The sequence below is a fragment of the Olea europaea genome, chromosome 9 (genome assembly GCF_002742605.1).
Source record: "Olea europaea var. sylvestris chromosome 9, O_europaea_v1, whole genome shotgun sequence".
Classification (NCBI taxonomy): Eukaryota; Viridiplantae; Streptophyta; class Magnoliopsida; order Lamiales; family Oleaceae; genus Olea; species Olea europaea.
The window spans coordinates 6565599-6587697 of record NC_036245.1 but is presented as its reverse complement, the minus strand read 5'-3'; the positions used below and the strand labels follow the sequence as shown (position 1 = coordinate 6587697).

Genomic DNA, 22099 nt, shown 5'->3' with positions numbered 1-22099 from the left:
GCTAGAATTTTACTTGGGGACCAATAGATATCAACTTGTTCAATCTTCCACGCGTCCAACAAGACGTGTTCTAACCTGAAATTTTTGTAAGAGAGTATTTTGAAGATACCTAGTAAAAATACTTGCAAATTCTTATTTTAACATGATATAAATAAAAAAAATGACATAACATATTGACATTTTTAGAATTAGAGCAAACTAGTCCCAATATCAGATAGCTTATCATTTCTTGTAGGATTTAGAGTATTTTATGCTGAAATTATATAAACATCTTAAAAATTAGAATTCACCGCTTTGCACTAGGTATTCTTAGCTCAATTCATATCAAAATATTTGAAAATATAGCTTGTGAAAAATATAAAAACGATACTCCGTTTCAATTTCAAAAGTGTTAGTAGTGTAAAATGTGTACTATATCAACTTTGTGGTAAAAGAAAATCATCTCACCTCAAATATATATAGATATATCTGTTCTTTCCTCCATAGACACATAACTTACACACATTGTAAAGACATTTTCAGGTTAATGGGGAATAATGAAGTTAATTACCATTGGTTAATGGAATTAATGGACTTAATATCAAATAAATTATTGTTACTTTTCGTTTTAAATTAATTTGATTTGTATTACCTTTTCACTTTTCATTTAAACATACATATTCATGAATGTTCCTTTTCTTTCTTTTTATTTATCAATAAAATATAGGTATTAGAATACTTTTTCTCTATCAAAATAACTCGGACATATCTGGTTCAAAATTATTTTTTCTTGAGCCCAATTTATGTGATTTGACATATCGTTGTCCAAATTGTTGTGGATCATCTTTCATTTTTAATCTTAGTGTTATGCTTTATCTCTCTCATGCTTACAAGGATAGTTTTTATAGGTTTTTTAGTGGAGACCCTATGGAGGAGGAGGAGGAAGAAGAGGAGGAGAAGACCGTGAAAGGCGATGATGATGTGATTATCTAACTTGATGCAGCACTTGAAGATTTGTGTAATGGGGTTTCTTTGAAGGTAAAGGACGCCAAGAGACAATATCAACTATATACTGTTTTGCACTAATTGAATTTTTGAAGGAATAGGTTCGTATGTACATTTTCTTGTTCCTCGCTATAATTAATATATATTTTGGTTAGACACATGCTAATTATATCTAGCGTCTACCTCTATGTTTGTATGCCCCTTGGTCTCTTTGTTTTATGCTATGTCTGCATTTTCACAAACCGAAAGTTTCTCCCTTTAAATGAAGATGTTTTTAAAGACATGGATGAGAACCTCCATCAGTTACGTCATTGATCTGCTATCTAATTTTTTATTCTTTTTCGAAAATGAAAACTAGCATAGAACCATAACTTATAGCCGAGTATTTCCCTTTAATTCAGTAGAAATCAATACAATAGTAATGTCATCATTCATTCCGTGTATGCGTGTGGAAGAGACAATTAAGGGATGTGTTATCCCACATCGATTTAATATCGAAATAAATACCAATTTCTCCACTTAATAAGGTCGACCTTAATAAGATGGACTTCAAGTCTTAACATGGTATCAAAGTCATCCCGTGAATTTCAAGATTGGTCTGCTTAAATGAGCCACCATCTTGAGGGAGCCTGTTAAATGATGTGTTATCACACATCAATTTAATACCAAAATAAATGCCAATTTATAAAAATCTTGGACTTCTCCACTTAATAAAGTTGACCTTCCAAGTCTTAACAAATGAGTTCAACAGCGATTTCATTGTTTCAGAGAGTGGAGAGAAAGCTCGAAATGTTGTCTATAGAGGGAAGCTTCGAAATAACCAGCTTGTTGCCATTAAGCGCTTCTCAAAGTAGTCATGGCCTGACTACCAACAATGTAGCAAGATTTTTTCCCCCCAATTTAGATATTATTTTGTGAATTCTAGCATACTGTAATATGCATTTATAATATCTCAAAACAGCCAATATATTTATTTCTCTTTTTTTGTTGGTTAAAACCCCCCAGCTTGTTTTGCATCATCCATGAATATATAAACAGCATGGTATCTATATTTAGGCTTGAAATTTCATTGTGTCAAAACACTTTTCTATAGAAATTTCTCAGTAAAATTTTTAAATTTGAATTCTCTGAAAGAGATGTGCATCATGGATTATAAGAATCATTGTTCTCAATGAAGTTGATTTAAGTCTTAAGAAGGGCGAAAATATGTAATCTAATGTAAAATTAAAGAGTACATGCTTTATGACATTAATTCGTCGCTTCATTAAGATATATATTGAAAGTTTAGAATTTGTGGAGGATTGTTGTAAATTAAAAATAAAGTTGGTTCTTCTTATTATAATTTTTAGTTAATTACAAATTTAGAAAATCATAATTTTAGATTTGTAACTTATAATTCAATTAATTAAAATTCACAATTGTGGGTGTTGAATTTGTCCCTATAAGACGGAATGATTTTCATTGTTTAAAGGTACAACTGGAAAACACAAAAAAATAGTCCTTATCTCTTTCAGGACAGACGAGCCGCATTGCCTCAGAATAGCAAGAGCCCTCCACGCCCTTAGGCCACCATTGCCTACGATCGTCTTCCCCACACGACCGTCAATGATTGGCACATTTCCAACATTATATGTCGCTTTCGAATGTGTGCAACTTGCCGTCACCTCATATAGAAGAGCTCTTCACATCAAATTCTTTATTCATCGCCTATACAAAAGAGCCTCATCCCTGAAATAGGATTTCACCTATGCATTAGAGCTTAATCCCTGACGAAGTGGGAGTTACTCACTTTGAATTTATGAGCTCGATCCACCATCAACATCTATTACTTAAAGCCAATGAGTATTTATGCTTGAACTTAGGTACTATTCACACTCATCCAGTGTCACCTCATAGTTAGTGTCGATAAGTTGTCCGTCACTTTATCACTGATGATCAAACTATGATGACATCATCATCGATGATCAAGCTATGATGACATCATCACTACGTCACCTCTCCATCACGCCTGGGCATGGTTTAGTTCACAACAAATAATTTCTCATTGCTTTTCTTCCTTTTGAAATTGGAGTTTTGATAAAAGAAACTTAAACGATAAACAAATTATTTAAGAAAGAACTATAATTACATTTTTATTATTTTATTTTTAAAGTTTAAAAATATGAAATAAAAAATATATATTAGCAGTTGGTCAGTTAATTGATGGGCTAGTTGCTTATACCCAATTTTTAAATGATTAAAATTAATCGAACCAAACCGATTTTTTTGGTTCAAACCACTCCAAAATACCCAACTCGATTTGTTTGGTCGGTCTGATCGATTTTTTTGCCCACCAGTACTCTCCATTTAAGTTAGCCTCCTATTTGGATTTCATGACACCTACTTCATGAGATGCTTCATCCAATAAGATCTTTGTTCCTAACTTTGCGTGCATCATCCTGCAAGATAATTGTAATTTTCACTCTCACTCAAAGTTCATGCTTTACATAAACATTCATGCTTTGACTAGAGGGACTACTGTTACGCTTTGACCTACGAGTCAAACCACAAATCAACCAAGCAAGGAGCAAAGTGGTTACGCAAGGTCAGCACTTTGCTTCGACATCACCTCTTCCCACGTGTACAAATCAAGACAATCAGACCATGCCTTCGAACGCTTATCCGAATTTTTATTATCCGAGGTGATATACCATATTTGTGATACAGTACTACTGAAGGCCAGTGAGATCTTCTATGACGGGCCTCTTCCACAAGCATCGCCTTGACCAAATCACAGTTGCACACAATACACGTGATTTTTTAATGTGACATCTTTACAACAGCATTGCACAATTAAACTTTTCAACCTCTATTTAAGGTAGGAAGTCACCACAATTGCACTTGATTAGTGAGCTGTTAGGATGAAGCCACATGTCAAACATTCAATTAACCTCGACCAATCTCTCTCTAAGATAAAATACTCACACATCACACCCAAAGGTTTAAGAGAAAAAAAATGGTTACACTCGATCTTGGAAATTCTCTGTTCAACCAAACACCCACATTTCTGTCCATTGTCTCCCGCACCCAATATCCTTTCACTGTCTAACTTGAGCATCGAGATGTCCAAGACCGTTAACTCCCCCCCAAAGCTACAATTACGTACTATCTTAAAACTCAAGTTCAAGTGTGCAACTAACATACACATGAACAAGAAAGAAGTCAAATCCGTTAATCTCATCAAATTTAGAGGTAAACACCTTCCATCGTGTTTATGATGATAAAAAATAAATTAATTAATTAAAAAAAATTGCCTCAAAAATCGCAAATACCCTTGTCAAGGAATACCAACACCACCAAATAATAGTGCCAGAATAGACCACATGAAGTTTCATAAGATCAATACAAGGTATATCCAGTCAAAAGATATTGATCCATTCAAGCATACATACGTCAGTTAAAGTCAAGATGAATTCAAATTGCTATATGTTTCTGCGTTCTAGTAACTGCTGCAGCCTAAACTCTTTTACTGCAGGCTAAAATCTTCAGAGAGTACCTTCGTCAGACTCCTCAATCTCTATACTTGTTGCAGTTTTTGACGTATAAATTTGAGTATTCCAAATACTTAACCATCAAATAATACAAGAAAAGCCGTACACAAAAGATATTAATATTTTACCCAATCAAAACAAGGTTGCACCATCAGTATGATTTCTGGATAAGATCTACAAGTACATCAGGGAATTTCTGTCAGCAAAAGCACCAAGAGAACCAGAAACAGACGTTAGTAAAATGTAAAAATTACTAATGGCTTGAAAAGCCAAAGGAAATTTTTATTACTGTATATCAAAATACTTAATTATCATTTGAGGTAAAAATAACTAGTTTTAGGCCATGGTAATAGAATCTTCCAAGTGCGTGTAAAACAAACAATCAGGCACCTGATGCGAATGTCACGACGCACTCCAAGATCTAAATTTGCAAATTCCACGACGATCTTCTGCAAAGGAATCTCGGATAGACTGTACCATAGAACTAACAGCTGGAACTAGAGACAATTCCTTGTGCTGCTCCTGAAAGATTAATGTTATCGGAAATATTTTTAACGGGGATCTATTCCCAAACTATAGATAAAGAAACAGTATTTTAGCCATTTTATACCAATTTAGTTAGACGGTCTTCAATACTTCCAGAGTTTTCATCAATGGGCATAAATATCATTCTATAAGCTGCCCGTAGGCTCTTTATCTGAAACCTTCCAAAGAAAATTGCAAGGCTAGTCATGTGACCAGAAAGTAATTGAAAGATTCAACAATTCACTCCATTTCCTAAATAGTAGCAAGCGGGGAATTCATATAATATGCAACCACCATATCAAGAATAATATTAACAGCTACGGTTGCACATAACAACCCATAGAGTCAAAGTTGGATTTTTTATATGGTAGGGTATAACACTTCAATTTGCAAGCAACATTATGTAGTAAACAAAATCCACCCCATCAGAATTTGTTCAAAGAAAAGATCCCCATGCTGTATCACTTATATCTCTAGTTTTCAATCCCATGCAGGGCCAGAGCCAGGAATTCACTTTTAGTGGCCGAATTTTTAAAGTCCTTGCGTGAATAAAATTCATATATAACTGAAAAAGTCGTTATACAGCATTACTATTAAAATGCATCAAGTCTCAAGTATCTATGTGACAGCTGAAAAAGTCAAAATTGTCTCTTTTTCTTGTAAAAATCCCAATATACTTACTCCTCCTTTCACACACCCTACTTATTGCTCATCCAACCCGCCTTGTTTTCTGACCCACATCCTTCCTTTAAAAAAATAAAAAATAAATAAAAGTATCATAATTAAGCCAAAGATTTTCAACAAAATTTGCATGTCATGTAATTTTGCAAAGTTCTCTTCATTTTCAATTAATAAAAATTGAAATAATCACCCATCAAGTTGCTACCCATAAAATTTATACAGTAATCTATATTCATCCACGATCAATTATTCCAATAATTAATATCAGATCATATGATCTTAAATTTAAGGCCCTTAACATAAGCAAATAAACAGCAAAAACAAGGGTCAAAAATTTGGACCGATGAAATTAGAAATTAAATTTAGGTTGAATTTGGGTGTTGAAATTACAATTGAAATCATTACATTGGGCTGACAAGGTAGGGTATCACAATATAGGCTTAAACGTGCAATTGGGAATTAGGCTAGAGCATGGGTAGACTAATTTAAAGTTGGGCTGAGCTATAGCAAATTTTGATGGGGACTATATAGTAGAAAATAGTTTTTTTTCACATAGAATTTTTTATCTGGGATTGCAGGAGCCAAGACCTTCCCGGAATCCGCCTCTGATCCCATGTATGCATGTAAGCTTATGTATCTTATCAACATGGTTTCTTCGACCCTATTCCACAATTGCCCAAAAACCAACAAGGAAAACAGAAAATTTACCATCATTATATGCTGGTGTTTCACTTCTATAGAAGTGGATAGAAAGTTCTAAACGTAATTGTTTGTGTAATCTTTAGTCCCAAGCCAACTAATGTAACCGTTGTGGGACAGTAAAGCAGAAATAGTATATTAAATAATAAAACAATTAAGTGGAAGCATGGTGAAAACAACAATCCAATTTCAGAGTCTCGAAAAGAGAGAATGGTCTATTGTGTTCTCAAAGTTCACAATCTCAAAAAGAGAAAAATATGTGATAAGTGTGTTTTTGCACATTTATTTACATCACAAACATGACTTAAATACAAGTAAAATGATTGAATCATTACTTAATTTTGTCAAATTCATGCAATGTAGGTGATTCTATGAAAATAGTGGAATTCAGGAGAAAAGAGCCAAAAAAGGACCAAATTGGAGCAAAATGAAAATTCAGGGACCAAATTGCAATTATCTGAAAGTTGATCAGATGAACACATCAAGCAATTGATCAAGCTAAGCACCAATTAGAAGTTATAATGGAACATTGGAGCAACTAGAAACAAGAGAGGAGGTCAAGGAGTGAAGGAATGAAACTTGAGGATCAAAATGACTCAATTTAGAAGTTCACTCTACTATGCGGTCGCATAGTAGAAAATCTATGCGGCCGCGAGTAACCTTCCAGGGATTAAAAACGCTAAAATCCATATACCTATGCAGTCGCATAGGTTATGCCTATGCGGTCGCAAAGGTATAATCTGTGCCCGATTTTTGCAGTTTCCTTATATGATTGCAACTCCTTTGGTAACCTAATTTCAACGGGTTTAAATAGCAAAAAACGTCCAGAAGCCGGCAGGAACAAATTGGGAGGCAAAAACGTTCATTTTAGAGAAGATTTGAAGGCAAGAACAAGGATTGATGCAAAGATTTACAAGATTTCTTCAAGTTTTGATAACCCGGTGATGTATTTTATTCAAAACTTGATAGATTTTGTTATTTTTATCATGATAGGCTAGATTTCTGTAACTAGGTGATCGATGAACCATGTAATTATTATTAAACCTGTTATTTCATGACTTTGAATTCATAGTTCGCTGGGATTATTTGAATGAATTATATTGATTTATTTATTTCCACAATTAATGTGCACTTAATTTGTGTGAATTTGGTGGTTTAATTCTGAATTTGAGAAAATTTGATTAAACTCGACATATATAATTCATCATAGGGTCCGATAAGGAATAGAAATATACCCCTATGCCCTATGTAAATCTTTAATTGCTCACAAAAAATTACATGTGTTCTTGTATAATTGCATCCGTCATAGAAATATAGGTTGGTGATTTATGAGAATAGGTTCAATACATCTCGAGAGAGAGTATTGAATAGATTTAGGAGCATTGATTTGTCAAATTCTCATTGGATTATCAAAATTGAGAAATTAGGGTTTACTTAATAATTATTTGGGGATTCGTGATCCTAGTGCATTCGTTTTACGTAGATTTTCATAAATTGACAATACATTTCAGTTATTTTCATAACATTTTCGTAATTGAGTCATTCGTTAAGTGAATTTGAGTAATTATGGTTTAATTTGAAATTAGGTTTCTTCAATTTGGGGATTTCTCCCAAAATTAGGGCTTTTAATTCTAAAATTCATTTTAAGTCAATTAGTTTCGATTAAGGCTAAAATAAATAAAATTGAACTACTCTTTCTCTGTGAGACGATACTCGGACTTCTAAAGTCCACTTTATTACTTGTCACGACCCGTACACTTGTGGTAATTTAAATCAAAAGAAATATTTCGTGAACAATATGCCCTACAGACTACAGTGCCTTCTCAGGTCCCATTGTGGTGCAACCATAAATACAGAACTAGAATTCCTCTCACACAATTAAACTACCAGAAATCCATTCAGTGTGAAGAGACCAAAAACTAACCTCCATGGTTGAGAATCCACGTCGTCGTAGACCTTCTAGATTTAATCCACGCAGCTCAGCTCTTTCTCCAGAAACCATTGTGTACTTTGGAACATCTTGAGAAACCTTCAGAATACAAGAGAAACAGAAGCTTCAAACATGAATGGGACTCAAGTGATTTACAAATAACCAAGCTATAAACTATCGCTTGCAAACCTACCAATAAAAAATTTCGTTTAGATAAAGAATAAAACACTCTGGATATTAAAGCATCATTAATTATTGTACTCTTCTTGACATGCTTGCACATAATTCCAAACAATACAACACTTATAAGTGAAACGTAAATCCATAATAACTAAGTGCAACATTACAAATTTTCTAAAAGATCAAATTGGCATTGTAATATTGTTCTCTAGGAATGTAATCAAAATAATCAGCAAGCCAAATTTATTTGACATGGAGCTTTCACGGAGAACCAATTTAAGGGTCTTTGACTGTTTTTTCACAAGCCAGGTTCAGTGCTATATGGGAGGGGAAAAGCAAAGTAATAGGATATTACTTAATTACATAATATCCTTACCACAGAACCACCACCAACGAAAGAAAAAGAACCGATACGACAAAACTGATGAACAACAATAGCTCCTGCTGTATGAGCATAATCCTACAAGTGAACAAGTAAATCACATGAATCACCTTTGAATCCATGATTGGGATATACCATCTGAAATGATATTAGGCTCCATAAAAGAACATAATTATATAATTCCACACCTCCACAATAACATGGCCAGCCAGAAGAGTATTATTTGCAAAAATATTGTTATTGCCCACTTTGCAGTCATGGGCAATATGAGAAGATCCCATTATGAGATTGTTGTCACCAATGACCTACTCGTGCAATACTTAATGAGTCATATGTTCACATTAAGAAAACAAACATATATTTTGGATCTCAAGTTCGGAAAATATATATGTACATATATATATGTATATTGTAGTTTCATACCGTTTTGTCCGTTATCTTTGAAGATCTATGGATGGATGTATATTCTCTGATTTCATTGTTGTCACCAATCTTTAGGAAGCATTCATTCTCTGGCTAAAGTAATCAAATGAAATATTTTATTACTGTCCATCTCTATCTCAAAGTAGACAAAGAAGTTGAATTTACAAATGTCGACATTTGAAGTTCACTGAACTTATATTTTGGTCATAGGTAACACCATTACGTGAACATAAATTCTAAACCAAAAGATGTTGAATTGACTGCAACCTAAAAACCAAACAAAAACAATTAAGAAGTCAAGATGTCATGATGCAAATCATGAAAAGTCAGAACACAAAATGTTTTTGGATGACAAAAATCTTGACCTAACTCCATGTCACAAGAACTTTGAAGTGAGTAGAAGAAAGGATAAATAGAAAGCATAAGAAGGGTCAATAACCACCAAAACTTAGCAGATCCTACAAAGTATGGATTGGACACCCTACCAAACCCAAAAATTAAAAAATAAATAAGGAAAGAACATTATAAATAAAACAGGAGCCAGAAAAAGAAATAGAATTAAGAAAATCACTGCTCAATTATAGTGATGGCGAACCAACAGCTCACTTGCAGGCCAAGAAACAAGGCCTTTTCAGGGAAGGGATAGATGAACAAACAAAGACATAAACAAGAAACAATGAGCCACTGTACTTCTAGGTCAAGCAGATTTTTTCAGAATCTAATTTTGGAATCCTTATCTTGTAGAACAAAAATCAGAATAAAGATTTAAATCTTATTCTCTGCAGAGCAGGGCAAAGGGCGGATATATGAACCTGATTTTGGATAGAACATTCAGACAGAGCTACAGCATCTAAAAGGTAAAATTAGTTACTACTTACAACGACCTCATGCCATTTTAATTTTCCTATTCTCTACTCCAACTTATTCCACTAGAATTTTGCTTCAGTGAACAAGTGCTTCTTTAGATCTATGCTCAACATGCCCCAACTCATCTAAGACATTCTCTCCTTAATTTAGCATTAATTAGTGTCACCATCACTCATATAGAGACTCATTTCTTAATGTCGAAGATTAAAAATTAAGTAAATAGACGTGCACCGTCACTAACACTTTTAAACTTTTAGACAATGTAGTTCAACATGGTATCAAAGCATGCAAACGTCCAAATTCAAGCCTTGCAATCACCCGCTTATAAAAGTTCACATGTTAGGCATTTGATGAAAAAAATGAATCCAGCTTCTATCTAAGGCAGCATGTTGAGGATTAACATTGAAACAAATATATGTGTCCACAAGCCCACAACTTAAGCTTTTAGATGATGGGGTTTAAAACTTATATTATTCATTCTATTGAGATCACACATTAATAATATTTCTTGATTATATAGAATTCTTGCAACATTTCTCATTTTGCCAACCCATTCTAAACTCTAGTAGTACATTGCATCTTGTTCATGTCATCTTAATTGCTAATTGAAGTAAGTTCCTAATACAACTTTTTCTTAGAATTTAGAACAATAGGATACTCTATTTTGACTCAACCATCATGCATGTATTATGACAAAAATTGTTGAACGTTGATAGAGGTATGCCTGTAGCCTAAGCATATAAGATATCAATTCGTCATAGTAGAAAATGAATTGATATACCTCAAACATGATTATATAAATTTGAAAATTCAGCACCAAACTCTCCACAGACAGTATTTTCTGGCCAATTGCACCACATCATGCAATTATGTGCTAGATTTTTTCTGTCTCAAGCTAAGATATGGATAGAGTTCGTAGAAAATTGAGTGCAGAAAAGACCACAGATGCATTTTAAGAGCTTGCTAGAAATTTAGCTTTCTTCGACATTAAAAGCAGTCCAAAATTTTCTATTTTGTGCATGACCTTTGTTGGTGAAGATTTCAGCTTGTATATACAAATACTGTGGCAAAAAAGTGCAATAATGTTTGAAGAATATACGAGTTTACTGCATTATAATGTTGCCATTATGTTTGGCTTTTTCACCACTTAAAGCTTGTTTGGGAAGTGTTTACAAACGGTTTAATTTATAAATAAATAGAAATAATTGATGGATACGTAGGCAGTAATTTTCGGTCCAGCAAAATGTGAACGTTATAGCCAAACATGGACGTAGAGCTGGAAGAAATTGTTCAGCGTTTGTCTCCCAAGTGTTTCCCAGAATTTTCAGTATTTGTCAATCATCAGATTGGCCATATTTTCCTCAAAATGTAGAGGAATGGGGAAGCCCTATAAAGAACAAATTTTAGAATAAAATTTGCTCTATTGCGACATCACCATGTAGATAACTTCCATCTAAACAAGGTTAATTCCTATTCCAAATACGAATACCAACAAGCCATGGCCAAACATAGTTTAATTCCTTTGCAAATAGGAATATCCAAAACCAATAAGTTAGACTAATTCAGTTAATAAAATAATTAGGAATGTCTTATTCTCATTTTTGGATAATAATATTTTAATCAAATCATTATTAAATATCTAAAATAAATAGCAACTGAGACCCCAGACCACTAACATATGTGTATAAAACCTGATATAAAAGCTGAATTTCGTGTAACAGAGAGGTAAACATAACACAAATCATGGGATGCTTATAGTTTCAGATGATAGAATTTTCTGTTAACTCTTAGAGGTTTACAACAACAATCTGCATAATTCGAAGCCTACTACTTATAATTAAAACCCATGGAAAGTTAGTGAATCAACGAAAGAGTAAATTTCATGACCTAAATATAATAAATATGTAAATAATAAATTCTACTTTATTATCATGCTTGAATAAGTGGTTAATTACAGGAATAAAATCCATTAGAATCTCCCTCTGTTCCTCGTCCTTTGCATAGATAAGTAGAGAAGTGAAGTGAACAAGAAAAGAAGAACATAAAGCCACCGCAATAATTTTGCATGTACAACCATCAATTCTGTATATAGTTACAAAATTGTCTTTAGAGTTGAATCTTAAAGTGAGCAGCCAAGTCTCCAAAAGCTTTCTTGTGAGAAACACATAGCAGTTAATCTGTCAACATTAATAATAGTCTTTTGAGAGATACTTTGTATTTGCAAGCAATTTGTTCTTGCTATCTGATATAGAAATCAAATAGTCAAACTTTTTCTTCACTTGGGTTAAAGTTTTAAAACTTTTGATTATTGATATATTGTAAGTCAGTATCCCAGTCAACCAAGTGACCAGCTAAATTCTTTTGCAGGCTTATTGAGAGTGCCACAAGTCTAAACACTGTCTTCTGGGAGTGGATGTAGGCATTTTGACTTCAGGAATTTTCTAAAAGAGAGAACGAAAAACGTTGTTTAATTCATAAGCGAGGATGATCTTGTAAAGACTCGTAATGCAGTTTAACTATTCAATCCCACCCTCTATAGATTAAATCTGTCATTTGGAGACTAATTGAAATATTTTTAGCTATTAAATGCAACTTTAATGGAGGTAGAACTGATAATGCAGCAATCAACATGTATAACTATACGCTAAGCAGGACATTGACTCATAGACTCTCGAATCAATACCTACTCCTGAAAAGCATCATATCCTATACCCAAAAGCCAACACTTGAAATAAACCAGGATATTGATATATAATGCAACTATCAATCTGAATAATTGGGCAATTAATCGACTGCCATGTGCCTGACTAATATCGAATTCAGGCCTTTTCAAATTTGCACGTGCACGGAAAGTCAGAAACTACATTTCAGTTTCTTCACAAATACTTATAGTACCCATGTATACATTATCAGGAAAAGACATATTTTTAATTATCAAACAGGCAGTGATTGTGCCTGTATTGCTAATGATTCATGTTGTCAGGGATAAGTAAGAAGGACAGATGAATGTCTGCAGGTGAGCGTGAATGCAGACGTTAGAGTAGATCAAGCATTATCATTTTCTGGATGTCAAGTCAATCAAATACTGAAAAATCTTGAATTTGCTACCTTGTACTTCATATCTTGGCATTTAATCCCCACCACAGCATGATGTCCAATTATATTATTGCAACCAACAACTGTCCGACCTGGAAGATCATCTCCGACTATAGCACCCCTGGTTGCAGCAGTGAGCATGTTAGGCTTCAAATAGAAGGAACAGAAATTAACTGCACCTCAGTTATAAGACTGGAAAACAAAATTATCCAACTTACGCCATCAAGATGCAGTTATCCCCTAGTTCTGTATTTCCAACCACATGGCTCCCAGGGTGTAGCCGACAAGCATTTCCCAACTTAGCAGAAGGTCCAATGGTACAAAAGGGACCAATTGAAACATCCTAAGTTAACAGAAATTTTCACTCTGTTCAGACAACTGATAAAATAAAAGGCCAAACCCCAAAGTATTCAGAATAGAAACATAAAACTTTCAGGACATGAGCATTGCAAAGGAACGAATCAAAAAAAATGGACGCATAAAGTATTGCATTTTTTCTAGCCAAGTGATGTATCAAAATCACTAAATACTCAAGTACAAGAATAATGAAAGACACACTGTAGCACAACACTTTTGATGTCACTATTTGTAGATGATAAATTACTGAGGCCTGCAAGTGGCATCAAGTGGCATCAGCGCGAATTCTCACTATAAATAAATTTACCTCTATCATAACAATATATCCCTACACAATTTATGAATTCAAAGACAGAAATGCACATGAAGCGATAGAATACATAACTTCTTGTCAAAGGGACCTAAGAAAATCTAATACAAAGATGAATAGAATACAAATGTAGTGCCTGTTTGCACGGAACTAAAGCTCAGAAGTAAGAATGCAATAAGGGAAAATGTCAATCCAAAATTGATGCAACTTTTTAGGACTTCCAATTCGAAAAATTCATTTATATTCAACAAAAAATACACCACCATCACCACAAATTACACTTATCCATTTCAGGATTTTCAGCTAGTTATTCACAGGCCATACAGGGTATAATATACTTGGCGCACTTATAGTTGATTCTTATGCACGAGGAATAGTAAAAAAAAAAAGGATGTTTTGGACTATAAACGCTTAAAATTAATACCTGACCTAAAATGGCATTGGGATGAACAACTGTAGAAGGATGAATGAAGCTAGGGTTTGTTCCCGCCGTTGTACCATTCGATTTCTCATTCACAGTAGCAACTGTAAACCAAAAAATAAGAATTAACGATTTTTTCGAATTATCAAAAAATGTGATTACACAGAAGACCGTATGTACGAGAGAGGAAAAAGTACTATACAGGAAAATGAAGAGGCGAATCGTTGAAAGGAGAATTTTCCGATAGCAAGGGAGAGTGCCCTGCCATTGTTGAGTAAAGACATGCTCGAGAGATTTAGGGCTCGTTTGGTAGGGATTTTGAGAATTGATTTTTTGACCGTTAGAAGAAAAGTGGGGTCCACATGTGAGAGAAGAAGTCAAAAATTACGGCTTAAATAGTAAAATAACGGTCAAAAAATCAATTTTTTGGGGCAAAAAATTCCTACCAAACGGGGCCTTAGGGTTTCATTTTTATTTTTTTTCATTTATCATTACAAGTATTTATATGCTTACGGAAAAATCAATTGTTTTTCTTTTGACTTTCCCCAAAAAAATTAAAATAATAATAATAATAATAATAATAATAATAATAATAATAACAACTAAAAAATGTTATAATTTAGAGCTTATTTGGTATAACTTAAAGGTCAATTAAAATCAATCTTTTCACCATTATTTCATTATTCCAGCGGATATTTTTGAATTCTTTTCTCATAAGTAGAACTTACTTTATCTCTAACGGTCAAAAAATCAATTATCAAAATCTCTATCAACTAAGCACTTAATTTGAAGTACAAAATGTTATAATCGAAAATTTTATTTGTCTGCAAAATTATTTTCAATTACAAATTTTATGAAATTGTATCATTATCAACTTTTTCTATTTAACCCATATTTAAGTTCCGTTTTATCCAAGATATATTTTTGTCTTACCTTTTTATTTAAATCTAAATTAATAACGAATGGCTTGTTTGAGCCACATTATTTTAAAAATGTATATATATTTTTCAACAGTAATTTGATATCATTTCAACCGCACATTTTTCAATAAAATAATATATACACAAATCTAAAACTTTTCCTTATTTTTTAACCATACATTTCTCGTTGATTTGACATGAATAATACATTTTTTCCAAAAATGTGACTCAAACATGGGCTAAATAAAATATAAATTAGGATGTCTCTTAGTAATGGCTGATCAGCAATACAATCACCAAACTACTAACACTTCCAAAACCCATACCATCAACTCAAAGGAAAACCATTTAATTACATATTTTTCAATAAATTAATATTATATGTAAACCTAAAACTTTTTCTTCTTTTTTAATCACATATTTTCAAAAAATCAATAATTCATATTAAAATAATTGTACTTTGTTTTGAAATAGATAACATTTAGAACTTCATTTGTCGTTGAATTTTTGGTATGCGTAATTAATCACTCTTAGATTAACAAGTACGTTAAAGTTACATTGTAAGACAATAATTCAGTGTCCCTCTCATTTCATGTTAAATTGGTGTAAACACAAGATAATCTTCATTAAGCATTATATGAAGGGTTTTTTTGTCATCCAAATTCAAGATTTGATCATGGGCTTTCAGGTAGAATCGTCACAATCAACGGACCTTTCACTTATGATGTATTTGATTACATTTATTTTGCAAGAAAAATATCATTTTTTCATTCAAATTCTTACTTTCGATGTTTGATTGCAATTTTTTCCATTGAAAATATTTTTCAACTTTTGAAAATATACCTAATTTTCCTTATTTTTAAGGAAAATATTTTCTCTGAGGAAAAGGTTATTGTTTTCCTCCAGAAAAAAAATTTCTAGGTGATATTTTTTATGTTAATCAAACACACTTTCAGTATCACCATGACCACCGAACTTTAATTTGTTTCACCATAGCCTTTGAACAATGTCTAATAAAATCAATGATCGTGACCGGTGCAAGCATGCTAAGTATACTAGTTCCCTACAACCTTTTTGCTTTTTTTTTTTTTTTTTTTTTTTTTTTTTTTTTTTTTTTTTTTTTTTTTTTTCCCCCCCCCCCCCCCCCCCGGCGAGACATGATGATCAACCAAGTAATTTGTGTGAGTTATAATGTCATGTAACTGATAAATGAAATTTAAAAAATAAATTGAATATCGGTGACCCAATTGAGACAAGTTAGAGTTCAATGATTAAATTGAAATTCGCAGAAAGATCAGTGACCCCAAATTTATATAACAAAATGTTCCACTCCTAAATTCAAACAACAGTAGAAATATAAAACCTGAAATAGTTTGAAAGAAACCACAAATATGATATATTACAGTTCATTTAAGGCCATAACCAAAAAGCAAGAAATCAAAATGAATCTCTATTTCTATCTTTAACAAAACTACACAACAATTAAAGCATTAACCTGCTGGAGAAAATCAGAAAGAAAAATTCAATGTAGCAGATTGTCTCTGCAGTATGAAAATTGGCCTTTGTTCAGCTGTCCTTCCTTGTTTTATGCAGAGGTTTTCCTCCCAAAGCCAGTCGACAACGATGAGTTTCATTTAACAAAATTCAAATATTGGGACACAAAAGTTATAACGTTTCATTCCATGAAAATGTCGCCTTCCAGCATCCGCAGCACCTATAATCGACAAAGAAGGCACAATAATCCCTATATACTCTTTGTCAAGAGTGAGCTGTTGCACCAAGTAGAACAATAACAATCTCTAGTCGTATATTTCTTCAAAGGAAGCAGGAATAGATCTTTTCTACTTTTTATTGAGTGCAATTTCCTTACCTGAGACATTCGAGGCCTTGCATGAGGGTCCTGTTGAAGGCACAGGGAAGCACAACGCAACATGTCCTGAACCTCTTGCTCCGAATAACAGTCTCTTAGGCGTGGATCGACTAGTTTTGAAACAGCATTCTCTTTTAACAAAGGGCGTGCCTATTGTCCGTAAAAAATACAAGTCGTAGAAAAAATTCAGCATTGATACTTCAAAAAGACAAATTATCCACAAAAACGAGTAACATATAAATGGATTTTCCAGCTCATACCCATTCTGTGAGGCACTGCTGGCCCTTCGGCCGAGTTATGTCTATAGCTTTCCTTCCTGTGACCAGTTCCATCAATACAACACCAAAGGAGTATACATCAGCTTTTTCGGTGACTTGGCCGCTTTGTACGTATTCCGGAGCCAAATACCCAAATGTACCTATTATTCTTGTCTCCATACCCAAATCTCCATCTGGCTGCCATCTTGCTAGTCCAAAGTCTCCAACCTTGTTTAAATGAGAAGAAAAAAGGAAATAGTAAAAAGATAAAATGAGAAGTTATACTATTATTGAACAAGATAACAGCCCCCTCTTCAACCCTCCCCGACGTGTCTAACTTATATTCCAAGTACATAAAGATATTCCATCAAAGTGTAAATTAGTGTCTAATTAAAAGTGAGTTTCAGCTTCAATCCAAAGGAAATGAAAAGAATTCATTCTATTATTAGCAATAAAGAAACAGCACCAAGACAATCGGAAAAAGGTGATAGAGACAGTGACATACTAACGCCTCAAATTCATGAGTGAGGAGAATATTGTTTGGCCTCAAATCACGATGGACTATACAGCCAACTCTGCACTCCTCATGAAGGTATCTCAAACCTCGAGAAGCTCCAATTGCAATCTTTCGACGTGACGACCAGTCTAAGGGATCATGACTATGTCCTGCACTTTTAAAACTTGCGTTATGTGGCTGGGAAGAAAAGTTGCATCATTGCTTCCTCGCCAAAATGAATATCTATTCTCTATTTATCAACATGAACACAATCTAAATTTTAACAAACAAACACTTTCTCTTCTACTTTATCACGCAGATGAAAGACAGTTTTCAAAACCAAGTTAAAATTAGTTGAAATACGTAAGCCCAAGTTAAAACCAAAAAGTACCAAGACAGATGTTATTGGTACTCAGAGACAATTCTAGGGCAGCCAAAACATGGAAACAAAAGAAATCAGTTCTAATTAGAGCAAATAATATTAAGATGGAGTCTATTGAATAAAGAGCCCTATAGTTATAAACATCAATTTCTCTGATGACAGATATTGATTAGATATGCAGAAAGGATATGAATAGTAATGAAGCACCATATAGATGAGAGTCCAAAGATCCATTGCAGATAAATTCATATACTAGCAACCGCCATTGATCCTCCACACAATATCCAATCAGCATTACAACATTACGATGCTGTGCACAACTCAAGACTTGCACTTCTGAGGAAAATTCACGGTCACCCTGGCTACTGGCCAATTTATGTTGCTTGACAGCTATGACCTGGCCATCCGGTAATACTCCACGATGTACAGAACCATATCCACCTTCAGCCAAAAAATTAGCTTGAGAAAACTCATCAGTAGCTTGGCCGAGCTCAGCATAAGAAAATGCCCTTGGAGGTTTTCCAAATGCAGGAGCTTTGTGCCGACATACTGAACAAAGTGGAGGAGGGTCGGGGGGTGCATTTTTGCTTAATGATATCAGATTTCTCATGTTCGTGTACATGTTTACATCCTTATCTTTTGGCTCTCGTCCAGATATTTTATCAACTCCAGAAAATTCTCCGTGATAAGCATCGGACATAGAATTTGGGGTTCTATAATCTGATGTTTGTAAACTGTTTTTCAAATGCTTTGGATAATCATCTGCAGAACTGAGATTATCTTCCATCCATTGCTGAGAACATATACTTGTTGAAGGAGAAGTCGAGGTTTCACTGTCCGAATCAGTGTTGGATACGTCATAGTCATAGTTCCTTACTGTAAACGGTAAAATCTCCTTGACCTTCTGATCCCAATTTATTTTAGAAATGAAACTTGGAGAGGATCCTTGGTCTAAACTTGTGACTGAAGATCTCCCAACATCAGTAGAGGTCAATGATGTGTGTTCTGGGCTACAGGCTGGAGTCACATTTGGCACCCTAGTTGTTTTCCACAAATTCGATCTGGACAGAACCTCAGTTTCCATCTTAGGTTTTTCAATCAAATTTAACCTAAGCACCTTTGGCTGAGACTTTGTCATTACTACAACATTGCAGTCAAGCTGTTCCATGCAAAAATTTGCTTCTTTTTCCATTTTTCTGTTAGGAAATATCCAAAGTATGAATTTAGAATCTAAATAAAGGATGTAAAAAAATAGAGCCAAATAAACTAGAGTGTATACATAAACAAAAACTACACTGTGCTTGAGTAAACATAAATTAGAGTTTATATATAAACATATCCTACTTGTCCAGAACAACCCACTGTGCTTGAGCTCTCTTGGCTTCAGAAGCCACCACTCCATCTTTTGACCTGGAAACGACTTTCATCTTGAAAATTACCTTCAAAGTGAATAGGAGTCGTGAATTACGTTGATTATTAGAAAACATGAACAAAGAAAGAAAGAAATAAAGCTCAACACGTGTATGCTCATTTACCTTATCTGGATCATAACTATCACGGAGTTGATACAACATCTGGTTGCACAAATCTGTCATATAGTCTTTCTGATCCAGAAATGTTCCTGGCAATGATCTCGAATGGGCAGCTGAGCAATCACCATTAAAACTTGGGAAAACCCATAGTTTTTTACCTAATAAAAAAAACCAGCAAAATTAATTAGATCAGAAAAAAAGTTTTAGAACCTAAAACACAATAGTGAACATAATAATGAAGATGTTACATTAATTTGCCAAATTATTTGTGGATTGATAAACATCATGCACACAAGTGATTTTTACATTAATTTGCCAAATGATTTCTGGATTGATAAACATCATGTACACAAGTTGTTGACATAAAAAGGTACCAAATCAAAAACAGCATATAAGTGTGCTACTTATAGCAATTAAGCAAAATTCACATTGCAAAACAAGCAATACGAACAGCTTATCTACAAGTTAATCAAAAACATTGCCCACATCAAAAGAAAGAAAGCTAAATTGTTGACATAAATTGGCAAGAACTTGTTGATATTAGTGAAAATAATAACAACCAACCAAGTCTTATACCCAATTAAAATAATTTGACTATATCAGTCTTTGCTATTCTGGTTTGTTCACTCCGACGTTTACTGGAAGATCTAAAGCAGAGAAAGACAGAAAAGAAAAGGTTTACTTGCGGTGTGAGTCGGAATGATAATGAGCAGCCTAATACAATCCCCTGGTTGAACCAAATGAGTTAAAGCCCATTTCAAAGCAGTTCTTGAAATTTCATTGGACCCCTTAACTGCAACAGCAACTCTGCTCTTTGTAACATCTATGTTTCTACCGTTCCCACTGGTTTGCCTTAAATTCATCTCAAGTGTGGAGACCAACTCAACCCCTCATCAACAGCTACTTCAAATTATCGAACTCCACAAACCCACAAAATAAAACTCAGATTTATCAGTTACAACAAACTCAGAAGCGTTAAAAATAGTGATTTTCCAAGTGGGTTACTATTTGAATTTGACTAGCATTGAATGTATCAAACAAGCCCAGATGGAGTAAATTTCCACGGCTGCTTAAGTATTCAATGATTGAATTGCATTTAAGAAATCATCAGGCTAATAAAGAGCCCAGAAAAAAGAATATATCCACTCAGTAAAACTGAAGTTTGATCAGAAAATCATCAAAAGTCAGTAACTGAAAGTGTTTTGAGCCGGACTTCATGTGAAAGTCGTGACCCAGAAACAGAAAGCAAGAGGGATTTGGATTTTAGTTAAGTAAAAAGGATGCCATAATCACGCAAGCCGGCACTGGCATTCTTGTCTTTAATTTGCATAATTTTTCTACAATTATTCATAAACCTGCAAGAAAAATAAAACCCAATTGAAATATTAAAAAATTGTCATGAATTTATTACTCAAATTGAGGTGGAGAAAGCGACAGATGAACAAATTTGAACCTGAAGGGACAGAAGTTTGAAGTCTAGGACATGAATAGGAGCCCACAATTCAGATAACAACAAATAGATTTGGTTAAAAGAGGCTCTCTTCTCGGAATAAAAAATGGGTTTTCAATCGTTCCATCTCCGTCCATTTGTGTAGAGGGGTCATGGATCATTCACCAAGCATATTAACGACCTCACTCCAAGAATATGCTGCTTTCCAGTTTGGCAATATTTTGACATTTTTTACATTTCTTTCGAAGTAATTTGACCACGTTTGATAAAGCTGCCATCTGACCCCATTGTTTCAAATTACAATTTTTCTCTATTTTATTTGTATTCATACAATATTTTTATAAAATAATATTATATGTAAATTAAAAAAAAAATTATTTTTAATTACACATTATTCAAAAAAAAAAAATCATTTCATAGATTATAATACCAAACAAAAATGGGGTTACAGTTTTAGTTAAAAAAAATTTAATAATATTGCAACTTTGTTCTTGGAATTGACTTGTTGGACTTGGACCCCCAGCCAGACGTGAAAGGCTAAATTTATTTATTTATTATTTTTTTTTTTGTTATATGAATTTCAATGGCCCTCATAAGAGTATTTTATAAGCTCCCGTTCTTATTTTTTACTTAAAAAATCAATTTTTTTACCGTTATTTTATAATTCCAATTGTCATTTTTTACTTCTTCACTCACGATTGGAATTCACTTTTCTCTCTAAAGATCAAAAAATCAATTCTTATAATCACTATCGAATCGGCCCTTAAGTTTTATCTTAGTTTTTATTTTTATTTATTTATCATTTGA

General features: G+C 33.5%; 2 protein-coding genes across 11 annotated transcripts; both read right to left on the bottom strand.

The window, feature by feature from the left end:
- Positions 1-4300: 4300 nt before the first annotated feature.
- Positions 4301-14679, bottom strand: LOC111399514 (probable acyl-[acyl-carrier-protein]--UDP-N-acetylglucosamine O-acyltransferase, mitochondrial). Of its 10 annotated transcripts, none has more exons than XR_002703710.1 (12): positions 14588-14679; positions 14389-14489; positions 13516-13640; positions 13310-13418; positions 9335-9427; positions 9100-9216; positions 8906-8989; positions 8344-8448; positions 5125-5211; positions 4905-5036; positions 4643-4710; positions 4301-4540 (listed from the first exon to the last, which is right to left on the bottom strand). XR_002703710.1 is itself a non-coding variant. In XM_023026875.1 (11 exons), exons 1-10 carry the CDS (start codon positions 14667-14669, stop codon positions 4917-4919), a joined length of 1023 nt encoding a protein of 340 aa, XP_022882643.1. In that variant the 5' UTR covers positions 14670-14679; the 3' UTR covers positions 4301-4710; positions 4905-4916. The 10 variants fall into 10 exon arrangements, 6 of the variants coding, with proteins under 6 accessions (XP_022882643.1, XP_022882644.1, XP_022882645.1 ...); XR_002703711.1 differs by having other exon boundaries at positions 4643-4688; XR_002703712.1 differs by having other exon boundaries at positions 4301-4688; positions 5125-5218.
- Positions 14680-16587: 1908 nt separating this feature from the next.
- LOC111399513 (inactive protein kinase SELMODRAFT_444075-like) lies at positions 16588-21455 on the bottom strand. The gene is made up of 9 exons (XM_023026874.1): positions 21296-21455; positions 20525-21197; positions 19846-20000; positions 19655-19749; positions 18518-19506; positions 17938-18098; positions 17436-17660; positions 17176-17325; positions 16588-17019 (listed from the first exon to the last, which is right to left on the bottom strand). Exons 2-9 carry the CDS (start codon positions 20703-20705, stop codon positions 16981-16983), a joined length of 1995 nt encoding a protein of 664 aa, XP_022882642.1. The 5' UTR covers positions 20706-21197; positions 21296-21455; the 3' UTR covers positions 16588-16980.
- Positions 21456-22099: the final 644 nt, after the last annotated feature.

Bases quoted from the DNA above. Each gene is read 5' to 3' on its own strand.
- LOC111399514 (XM_023026875.1), bottom strand. From the start codon at position 14,669: ATGTCTTTACTCAACAATGGCAGGGCACTCTCCCTTGCTATCGGAAAA. The intron at 9,217-9,334 runs GTATGAAACTAC...TTGCACGAGTAG, and splicing joins CAAAGATAACGGACAAAACG to GTCATTGGTGACAACAATCT. The intron at 5,037-5,124 runs GTATAAAATGGC...TTAATCTTTCAG, and splicing joins AAGACCGTCTAACTAAATTG to GAGCAGCACAAGGAATTGTC.
- LOC111399513 (XM_023026874.1), bottom strand. From the start codon at position 20,705: ATGAATTTAAGGCAAACCAGTGGGAACGGTAGAAACATAGATGTTACA. The intron at 19,750-19,845 runs GTAAATGAGCAT...TTCACTTTGAAG, and splicing joins ATAGTTATGATCCAGATAAG to GTAATTTTCAAGATGAAAGT. The intron at 19,507-19,654 runs GTAGGATATGTT...ATTTCCTAACAG, and splicing joins CAGTGGGTTGTTCTGGACAA to AAAAATGGAAAAAGAAGCAA.